The sequence below is a fragment of the Chionomys nivalis genome, chromosome 5 (genome assembly GCF_950005125.1).
Source record: "Chionomys nivalis chromosome 5, mChiNiv1.1, whole genome shotgun sequence".
Lineage (NCBI taxonomy): Eukaryota > Metazoa > Chordata > Mammalia > Rodentia > Cricetidae > Chionomys > Chionomys nivalis.
This window is the reverse complement of record NC_080090.1, coordinates 100,600,620-100,611,108: the sequence shown is the minus strand read 5'-3', so window position 1 is coordinate 100,611,108 and position 10,489 is coordinate 100,600,620. Positions and strand designations below refer to the sequence as shown.

The following is a 10,489-nucleotide window of genomic DNA, read 5'->3' as shown; positions in this document are numbered from 1 at the left end:
ATCCGGGTTACTTGCAGATTTTATTTTATTCTGAGGCAGTTTCATGCAGCACAGCTGGTCTCGTCTGTGCTGTAGCTGGAGATGATCTTGGACCTCCTGTGTCCCGTGTGTTGGGTTAAGGGTGAGCACCACCACACCAATGTCATTTTGAAGATTTTAAGTATTTCAGTTATCTATTGTGCTCTTGTGCAGAATCCCTAAAATAGTTGCGTTCCCTCTTAATTGTACAAGAAATTACTACAATCTCCCTACTGAGCATCTCTGTCTAAAAATCCGTATTTTGCCATTCCCAGGGCAATGTAGCCATCTAACCTCATCTGAGTCACGAGCCTGCCTCTATTTGTGGGATTCTTGCCTTATGACATCGACAGAATTGACATGGAGACCTTAGTCTTGGGGATGGGGAGATGACTGTCAGTAAAGTGTTTCCTGTGAATTCTAGGACCCAAGTTTCTGCCACAAAACCCACATTAAACATGAAGGGGCCAGGCATGGTGACACACGCCTTTAATCCCAGCACTCAGGAGACAGAGGGAGGCCAGCCTGGCCAACAGAGCAAGTTCCAGGACAATCAGACTATATGAGAAACTCTGTCTTGAAAAGCAAAACAAAAGTCAAGCAAAAGTTAAAAAATAAAAATAAAAAGGTGGGTGTGGCGGCCCATGCTTGTACTGTCAGCACTGTTGAGTGTGCAGGCATATCCTGGACGCAGTGGCCAGTTCACTTACTGGTGAAATCCAAGATATCAAGATCTAGTGAGAGTAGACAGGGCCTGAGAAATGAGAGCTTATGTTATCCTCTGGCCTCTACAGATGCGCGTGTGGACATCCTCTCTCTCTCTCTCTCTCTCTCTCTCTCTCTCTCTCTTTCTCTCCAACCTTCCAATTTTATCAAAAAAGATTTAAAACATATTCATTTTAGGTGAATGGATATATACCTGTAGGTATACAAGCATACTGTGTGCATGCCTGGTTCCCAAGGAGATCATAAAGAGTGCATTGTTTCTCTGACTATGAGCCACCATGTGGGTGCTGGGTCCTGGGTCCTCTGCAGGAGTGCCCTTAGCAACCCATCTATTTCTCCAGGCCTCTGTGCTCACTTTTTGTATGTATCTCCGTGTCTGCGTGTGAGTGTGCACACATGTATGAGGGTACACTGAGGTCACAGAAAGAAGTCAGATATTCCCAGAGATAGAGTTTCAGTGGTTGTGAGCCTCCTGACATGGGCGCTGGGAACTGAACTGGGGTCTTCTACAAGAGCAACAAATGCTCTTAACTGCTGAGCTTCTTGTAAAAACCTCGTTTTTATGTGTATGCGCTTGCATCCCCCCATCTTACCCCCATTTTCAGGCACGCACATTGCCATAGTGTGGGTGTAGACTTCGGAGGACAACCTTGAGTGCCGAGCCTCACCCTCTACCTGAGACAGGGTCTCTGAATTTGTATGCCAGGCTAACTGGACTGTGAATTGATTCTCCTAGTTTTGGACCCTAACTCCTTATAGGTAATTCTACTACGGTGTCTGGCTTTTATGTGGCTTCTGGGGAGTTGAACCAACCAAGTTATATTGTGGTGATATCTTATTTATACTCTAACAAACAAAACTTGCCTGAAGATCAGAGCTAGCCACAAGTTAAGCAGAGGTCTGGAGGTCTGTACAGACAGACAGGAAGTGATATGGCTGGGTAGAGAGAAGACTGACTGTAAGGCGGAAGGAGACAGTAGTTCGGCCTTTTGTCAGTTGAGGAATTAGCAAGGTAAGAGATGGGTGTTACTTGCTTCCTCCTTTCTCTCTCTGATCTTTCAGCATTTGCCCCATATCTGGCTCCGGGTTTCTATTAATTAGAACTCGCCCAACACTATAGTTCCAGCCTTCTGAAGTCAACATTGCTCAATCATTGCCCAGGGCTATCAATTTATTGACCCAAGGTTCTGCCTGTCTACCCAACAGGAGGCTTTCCTAGGCTCGGGGTCCTAGACACAGCTCTCTCCTGGTCCTCTACCCAAGGCTGGGCGCTATGCACCCAGGACTTCACTTGCCTGTCCTGACTCTCTTCTGTCAACGTTAGGGGTCTGTCCTTCTTTCCACCCTTCACTCACTGGAACAGTTAATCTCAATGTCAACCTGACGGGATCTGGAATCACCAGAAGCATGCCTCTGGGCATGCCAGTGAAGGCTTAGAGGTTGGGAAAATTGAGGTACCTTAACCACAGGCAGCACCATTCTATCGGCTGGGGTCCTAGCCGGAAGCTGACCTTTAGCACCCCCTTCCTCTGCTTCCTGACTGTGGATGCACGTGACCACATACGTTATGCTCCTGCCCAACATTCCCCACTGGGAGAGACTGACTGCACCCTTGAACTCTGAGCCCTTCTCCCCGTAAGTTGCTTTTGTCTGGATTTGATCACAGCATGAGGTAGTAACCAAAACATTATCACCAGGAACCAGACTGTGCCTGGGACACGAGACCTGGCACATTGGGACCCCAGTCAATTGACTCAAGAGTGCTGAGAAAGCTCACTAGTATCTGTGTCCTGGCAACCTGTCAAACCCTGCTTGCTCCCACTCCAAAGTCTCACTTCTCAGAAGCAAACAGCCAGTAAATGATTCTGAATTAAGCTTGTCTGGGTTAAGGTGGGCTAGTCAGTTTTGACACAGTTGTGAAAAAAATACAGCCTAATTTCGGTTCAAATGCACCAAATTTACTGCCTTGATTCTCATTAACTACTGTCAAGGGAAAAGCAGATCGACAAGATAAATTATGAAAAAATTATTTTTAATGTACAAAAAGACTTATTTACAAGTTGAGAATGTCATCTCAATTTATAGCATGTAGAAAAAGCTAAAAATGTTTGGCAATATAAATTTGGCTGGACGATTCACCCACAGTGTATTCAGGGATGGCGATATCTACACAAAATAGATACAAGTGGAGAACAGGAAGTCAGGGTCTATGTCAGGCAGTGAGGTACCACCACTGGAGCCACAGACCCGTGGGCGTGGCCCAGAGCTGTCATTTGGAGCTGATCTTGTCTCTAGATTGTAAACAGACAGGTTTGCTGTCTTAGGACCCAGAGATCCAGACTCTGTTAAGAAGTTCCTCACTGAAGCCAGAGCCATGGCCAGAGGGAAGCTCCGAGTGGCGAGGTTTGGTTTGGCAAAGTGTCTATGAACTCAAAGGGAGAAGTTCTGGATGGGGTGTGCGCAGGTGTGTGGCGGGGAAGAGGCGTGGGTCCCCCTGCAGGGTGTTCTCGACTGATTCTTTCTGCAGTCAGTTTCCAAATGCCCCGTCTCATCTGGGGCCAGGCCATACCGAACAAGAAAATTCAGTGACTAGTTCCTCCAAGTCCGAGAATCAATCCTATGCTCTCTCACCCGACCACAAACACCATGCATGTCATTGGTCCATGCCAAATAACATGGAGAGGAGGGCAGAGGTCAGGGGAGCGGAAAGTACTGAGACCGCATGTGGTGGTTAGGTGTGGACAGCTGGCCACCCAGCACAGTGTGGAGGAGCCCTAGAATTTTCCATGGAGGGGGGTAGTGCACAGGAGAAAGAGGACTGGGTAAACATGCAACTTGCTCTTTCCGTGGAAGGTCTCTTTCACCTTGGTCCATCACCAGCCCACAACAACCCGAGGAATTAGACACAAGTGTTTTTCCCAGGAGGGGCACCACTGTACGCTTCCGAACACTGTAAACAGGAGAGGCCCCTGGGGGGCTTCTGGGCTTGTCCCAGGTAGCACAGTTTATTTCCTCGTGATATGTATTTTATTAATTCCTCTCCACTCAGGAAATTTGCGGGTCCCACTGTGCCTAAGGGAATGGAGATGCTAGCAGTAACTGAGGAGACGCCATAATATCTAGCAGATACACCTTTCTCCTCCGTGGTAAGCAACCTTGGCAAGCTTCATGGAAGAATCTGGGGGAGGCAGCAATTCCTTCTCCTTGCCAGCGGCAGAACGGCAAACGCTTCTCAGAGCAGAACATCCAGTATGGTCTCAGATTCAAACCCAAACGTGATTTCCCGTCCCTCTTTGGGCCTGTACTTAGAAAGCCTTGGCCAATGCACTCTCTCATTAGCGGAATGGCAGAGGCAAAGAAGCCAGAACTGAGTAATCCCATAAACACCAAAGGCTGGTGAGCATTGTGTAAACGGGTTTCTTTCTGAACAAGACTTTCTTTCCAAAAAATAGGTCAAACAGCAAAGAGGAGGCCCCTAAAACTTTCCTTAAAATATTTGTGAGTCCGAACCAGCCACTGCCCAAGCCCTCTCAGACCTAATTAACACTTTTTTTCTCACAAAGAGAAGATCAGACTCTCATATTCCAAGAAGCTAAGGTTGCTCGGGTCCGCTCTGTAGCAGGGCCTTTAGGTCATCATATTTAAGAACTTGTTCTCTTCAGCCAGGCTGGTGAGCATGGAGCTCATGTCCCCGACAGCCATGTTGCTGATGCCCGCAGGGATGGAAGGCAGTGTCAGGGAATTCCGGGGTGTGGTGAGGCGTGAGGAATTCTGGGAGAGATTGTGGAGAAGGGTGGGGCTCAGTGCACCAGAGAACAAACTCGAGTGATCACCATCATCCATGATAGCATCAAAGTCAATCTGGGGGGCCTCCAGGAGCTGGGAGTCCACAGTGCTGGACACCTGGTTGACCCCCGGTGAAGGCAGAGGCTGGGGCTGGATATTGTCTGAGCAAGCTTGTGGTTGTGGTGGCTGGGACTGCATGGCTGGGCAGCCCCCATTCTGTTCATACATGTGGATCTGGCCATAGTAGTAGACTGTGTTCTGGTCCTGTGACCGCCCTGTGTCCTGGGATGGCTGAGGGGCCAGGGATACCATGGTCCCTGCTGTTCCCTTGGACATAGCTTCTGCCGTCTCTTGGTTGGCAGACGTGACCATGGGTTGGCCAGTGGTCCTGGCATACAACTGCTGTTGCCCAGCACGTACTGCGCGGTGACGGCTGGCAGTGTTGGGCTCAGGGGGTGGCCGAGGTTGCAAGAGACCAAAGCCAGTGCTCTGCGGGGACTCCATGAAGCTAGGCTGGTGGGAGGACAGAAGGTTGGAACTCTGCTGGTAGCCTTCCTGCTGGGGATAGCTCAGGACCGCGTGAGGTTGGGACAGCCCCGGGAGGGATGAATTGGCCATCCCAAGCTCCCGTTGATGGCCACTTATCATGGTGGCATTGGAGACAACGTCCATTTGTGGAGGGAGTCCCAGGTGACTGGGCTTGGCTGCCATGTTGCTGCATGAGGGAGAGAACTGATTCAGCTGTCCACTAATGTTCGGGCTCAGCTGGGAGTGGGTCTGGCTGTAGTTGGCCTGAGGGCTCAGGGCGGCAGGCACACTCAGGCACTGGCCGCCTGTGGCCGGCTGTCGAGGCTGTTGCGTGTAGCTCCCTCTGGCTGCAGAGGGGGCTCCACGAAGCTGTAGGTGTGGCTGGGTGCTATCTAGACCTCCTGGGCTGGTCTGCAGGGCTTGTGGGCTATATCCTGAGTACTGGCCAAAGGCTGGCTTTTGCTGAACCACAGCCAGATTGCCATGAGGGAAGGGAGGTGGCTTCACCTGACTGGGCAGGGCATCCATGGTGCCAGAACTCACCTCATTCCACTGCACAGGCATGTTACTCTTACTGATGTTGGAGGAGGGGCTGTAGCTCAGCTGGCAGCCCCCCAGTCCAGGAGCAGAAGGACCCATGTTGGAGTCGGCAGCTGCTAGCCTACAGTGGCCCTGTAGGCCAGGACTGGGCAGTTTAGAGTTCTCGGGGAAGCCAGTGCTTTCTGTGGGATACCCCTGTCGTGTGCTGTCATCCAAAGAAGCACTGGTGTGGGCCTTGATGTACTGGACCACATCGTCTGGCAGCACCAGCTCATCTTCCACCAACCCCAGGTCGGATTCAAGTCCTGTGCCATCTACTCCAGCAGCCATGGCCTCCATCATCACGTTCTCAGTGATACTAGGGGGTCTTGGGGAGTAGGTGCTGCGAGTCAGGCTGCTATCCACGCCAGGGTGGCTCTGTAGATGCGGGCCTCGTCGATCAGTGCAGGGCGGCAGTGAACCTGGATTCATGTTATGGGTACTGTGGAAACGCTGCACCCGAGGCAGAACCAGGGGGTCTGGTCGCCGCACAGGATCACTGGCCCGGCGCATGCTGCCACCCGGCGCCTCGTGGGGGAAGGCAGGAGCCGCGCCCACATAGCCATGGCCATGGCCGTGACCGTGGCTGTAGGCAGGCCCATCGCTGCCACGCCGGGGCCCCAGTGGATGTGGGCAAGCACCAGGGAGTGCACGCTCGGGAGCATCCAGTAACGCCAGGCGGGTGCGGAGGCTTACACGCTCGAGGCCCGGCAGCGGTGTGGGTGGCGGCCCACCAGTGGCCGCTGCGTACTTGGCACGCAGGCTGTACTGCTGCGCAGGCGTAAGGTTGAGCAACCCTGGGCCCCCACCGCTGCACTGGCTGGCCTCACTGGAGCGCCGGGAGGCGTCTGTAGAGATGGGGTCATAGGAGTCTGCTGAGCTGGCATTGTGAGGGCGGCCGGCACCAAGAGGTGAGGCCTCACTGGAGCGACGGCTGGAGAAGTACGGGGAGATGCCAGAGGAGCGGCGGCTCACAGTGTAGGCCGAGCTCACGGTGCTGGTGGAGCTGTCCCTTCGTTCCTGCAGCTGGCTCAGCATCGTCACCTCGGTCAGCTCTGGCAGCCGCTGATTGGGCAGCAGTCCCGCCGGCCCACCGCCCCCAGTGCCGTTGAAGCTTTCCAGGACAGAACCTAGAGAAGAACAGAGGGGTCAGAGGAGGCCAAGAGCTGTGCTCTGCAGAACATTTACTCCCTGGTGGTGTTAGGGTCCTACGGCTAATATTCCCAAACCAAATCACGTACACCCTATACCGAGTAACCGGTTCCTCTACCTACCCCTCTTGACCAGGCTGAACCTGGAGCCCCAGCATAAGGCCAGGTACACAGCAAGCACTCAATAGAGAATAATTCTGGATGTAAGAAGGGAAGGAGAAAGCCAGGTGAGATGGCATGGTGATGCTTAATCCTACACTTGGGATGCAGAGGCAGGCAGATCTCTGGGTTCAAAGCCAGCCTGGTCTAAAGAGTGAGTTATAGACTACAGAGAAACCAGGTTGGCTTATGACCAAATGACCCTGAGCTTTTGATCCTGCTGTCTCTACCTACTGGGCGCTGGAATTATGGGTGTGAACCACCCCAACCTTGATTCAGTGCTGAGGACAACTCAGGGCCGTGTGCATACTAGGCAAGTACTGGACATCTGAGCCGCATCTCCAGCTCTTGCTGTTTGATTCATTTCTATTTTGAGGCAGGGCCTCCCAGTGTTGTCTAGGCTGATCTTAGAGGGCAGAGGCCAGTCAAGGCCTCTCATAGCCCTTTGGGGCTGAGATGGGCAGACAAGTGATCACATCCCCTATGACCCTTCATCTCGTCCCTGAGCAGAGACAGCTGTCTGCAACCCAGGAGATCCCAGCCCTGCAGAACTCATGGTCTTCTGCCAGCAGTCCTTCCAACAACGGGGCTGCTGGTGTGCCAGTGTGCACCATCGTGGGTGGCAGCCTGGTCTATGTGCCCACTGGCACTCCAGAGATGCTCTTGGTGATGAAGACCCTGCCGAGCACCACCTCCTTCGTGAAGCTCCCCTGCTCTTTCCTGTAGAAGGCACCTGCTCAGTACCCCAGTACCCCAGCTCCCCAGCTCTCTATCCTTGGTGCTTTGTGGCTTGCCCTGCACACGAATCTGACTGTGGCTCCTTTGGGATGGCAGCCATACTGCGCTCCTTCCTCAAGCCTTTGCCACGACACCCCAAATGCTGAACAGCTAGATGAGGACGGAGCTGTAGCGGGGTCTACCTGTGCTGCATGAAGAATAACATGCATGTTGGAGCTCACAGACCTGAACTAAGTTTGGGGTTTGGGTGGGGTCTGTTTCCTTTCCATGTAGCACAAAGTTGGGTTGAAGTAGCCAAGTGCAGAGAAAGCTTAGCAATTGGGCTTCACTTGGTTGACACCGTACACACTCCTTTACCAGCCGAACATGTACACATCGGGAGCTTGCACCTGCACTGAGCTACACCCATATCCCTCTCCAAACAAAAGAACCTGGTCACTTTGACCTCTAGTTTCCCACTAACCCTTAGGAACCTTTAGTGGCTAAACATATTCTGAAATACAGCTATGACCAAGGAACTAGGCTGATCCGGCCTGAACTTGTTTGGGGTGCCATACACAGTAAGGTAAATTATATCCATTGAGTCATTGAGTGAACTATTCAGGGACCCCCCTGACATTTATCATGTTATACATGACTGGGTGTGCATATGGATAAAATCAGGACAATGAACTAAGGCTTATATAACTTAAGGATGCTAATCAAACTCAAAAGACCATCCACACCCTGCCCCAGCAACTCGTCTCCTCTTTCTAGAGGAAGTCCTGGGCAATAATCAGGAACTCTTCAGCTATGTAAAGTGGCCTGTACTCATGCTTCAATTCTAAATAAAATGTGTCTCTTTTTGCTATTTTTGTGGGCTTCTTCAGTTCTTTTTTTTTTTTTTAAATAAGACATTGAGAACCTGAAACCATCCGATCTACAATCTGTCTCATTGTGGGTAGTCAGTAAGACTGCAAGGTGCCTGGAGAGAAAACAGCTCTCTCCTACCTGGGTTTTATTTATTTATTTATTTATTTATTTATTTATTGAAAAAAAATTTCCGCCTCCTCTCAACCTCCCATTTCCCTCCCCCTCCTCCCACTCCTCTCCCCCTCCTGGGCTTTTAAGCCCTGGGCATCACTCACCATTTGCTGGGAGGGGAGGCAGCTTGGTGTTGCGGGTGTGTGGAGCTGGGCCGGCCCACGAGCAGGAATCTTTGAGTGACTTCAGTTTCTCTCTCTTCAGCTGCTCAAACCGATGCATGGTGGTCATGTGTTTGCGCAGCTGCAGGCCACCAGTGGAGGGGGCGGCCAAGGCTGAGGTGTCAGCTCCTGGAGACGGGTCATCCAGTGCCGTCAGGTCTCCCAGACTCCCTGGCCCCGTCCCCGGCATCTCCACGCCACTGTCATTGTTGGGGGCACTGCCCAGAGGAGAGGGCTCGCTGCTGCAGGATGACTGGGCCCCGGGGCTGGACTGACACAGCTGTAGGGACAAGGCAGAAGGCACAGGCTCAGAGGGTGTGAGAAGTCGCCTGGTCCTGAGCCCATCCCACATTCATACCCTGCTGTGTTTGACTGGGCAGGGACAGGAGGAAGCAGGGAACTACTTTGAAGAGATGCTCACTTGCGACCCATCCCTGTCTGCCTGCAGGAGATGGTTAAGTCCACCCTTGATCTCTCTCCCAATGATGAGATCAACCCAAACTGCCTTCTACACGAGCAAGGATTTTTCCTATTGTAAGTAGAAGGTGACTACGGTTACCCAGAAAGAAGGTATTCAACGCGGTACCAATGATGTGCCCACCATGAAGCGAGGGATAACAGAAGTCTGGTGATGTGCTGGCCAGCTGCCTCCTACTGCACAGAGTGCTCTCCATAGGCCAGGGGAGGAGCAGGGAGCTAAGGCGTGTAGCCATTGCCTGCACGGCCACTCCACACTGGCTACTAAGTATCAACTTGACAGTCTAGACTCACCTGGGAAGAGATTCTTAATAAGGAATGATCTAGATCAGGTTGGTCTGTGTGCATGTCTGTGGGGGACTGTCTAGATTATTAATTGAATGTAGGAAGACCTAGGTTGAATGTGAGTGGTGGGTCCTGAACTGTCGGAGAGAAGACAGCCAGCTGAGAGAAGCAGCAGACAGCGCTGCAGACTGCGGATGTGACGCACTTAGCTGCTTGACTTCCTGCCTCGACTTCCCAGAAATGATGGGTAGGGGTCTGGAATTGTAACTCAGATCCTTTCCTCACACTTGCCATTCCAGCTTTTTGCTGGAGTATTTGCTGCAGCCACAAAAATGAAAGTAGAATACTTGGCTCTCCCTCTGGGCTAGGGTGGGGCCGGCAAATAAGTCAGCACCACAGCCCTCTACAGCATCCAGCGTGGCCTGAAACTGACCCCGGAAGCAAACCCTGGATGCAGCAGTTTAAGGCTCATTTCTGGATCAAATGCCTTCCCTGTCCCTGCCTCTTCCTTGGGAAGACACAACAATAATAATACATGTCCAGGTTAGTGGAGATGCTTCCAGCCAGCTGGACTCTGCAGGCCTTGACTACGGTGCCGAGTCTTTGTTCTATCTAGCCCAGACTCACCCCTGCCCTCCCTCCCTTACTCTCCAGACTTCACCCCTGCCCTCCCTTGATCTCTACCCTCACCCGCCTTCCCTTGCTCCCTAGACCTCGCCCCTGCCCTCCCTTGCTCTCCAGACCTCGCCCCTGCCCTCTCTTGCTCCCTAGACCTCATCCCTGCCTTCCCTTGCTCCCCACACCTCACTCATGCCCTCTCTTGCTTTGGATTCCTTGCTCCCCACACCTGCCGGCCTC

The 10,489-nt window shown here is 52.2% G+C and overlaps 1 protein-coding gene across 1 annotated transcript in view; it reads right to left on the bottom strand.

Annotated features, from left to right (window-relative positions):
* Positions 1–2,833: 2,833 nt before the first annotated feature.
* Positions 2,834–10,489, bottom strand: part of Gli2 (GLI family zinc finger 2) — a 154,358-nt gene continuing 146,702 nt past the window's right edge. The window contains exons 12-13 of the mRNA XM_057770795.1: positions 8,813–9,149; positions 2,834–6,767 (exon numbers count right to left, since the gene is read on the bottom strand). Coding sequence (XP_057626778.1) covers positions 4,372–6,767; positions 8,813–9,149 — 2,733 coding nt within the window. The 3' untranslated portion in view covers positions 2,834–4,371. The remainder of the gene's footprint in view (positions 6,768–8,812; positions 9,150–10,489) is intronic.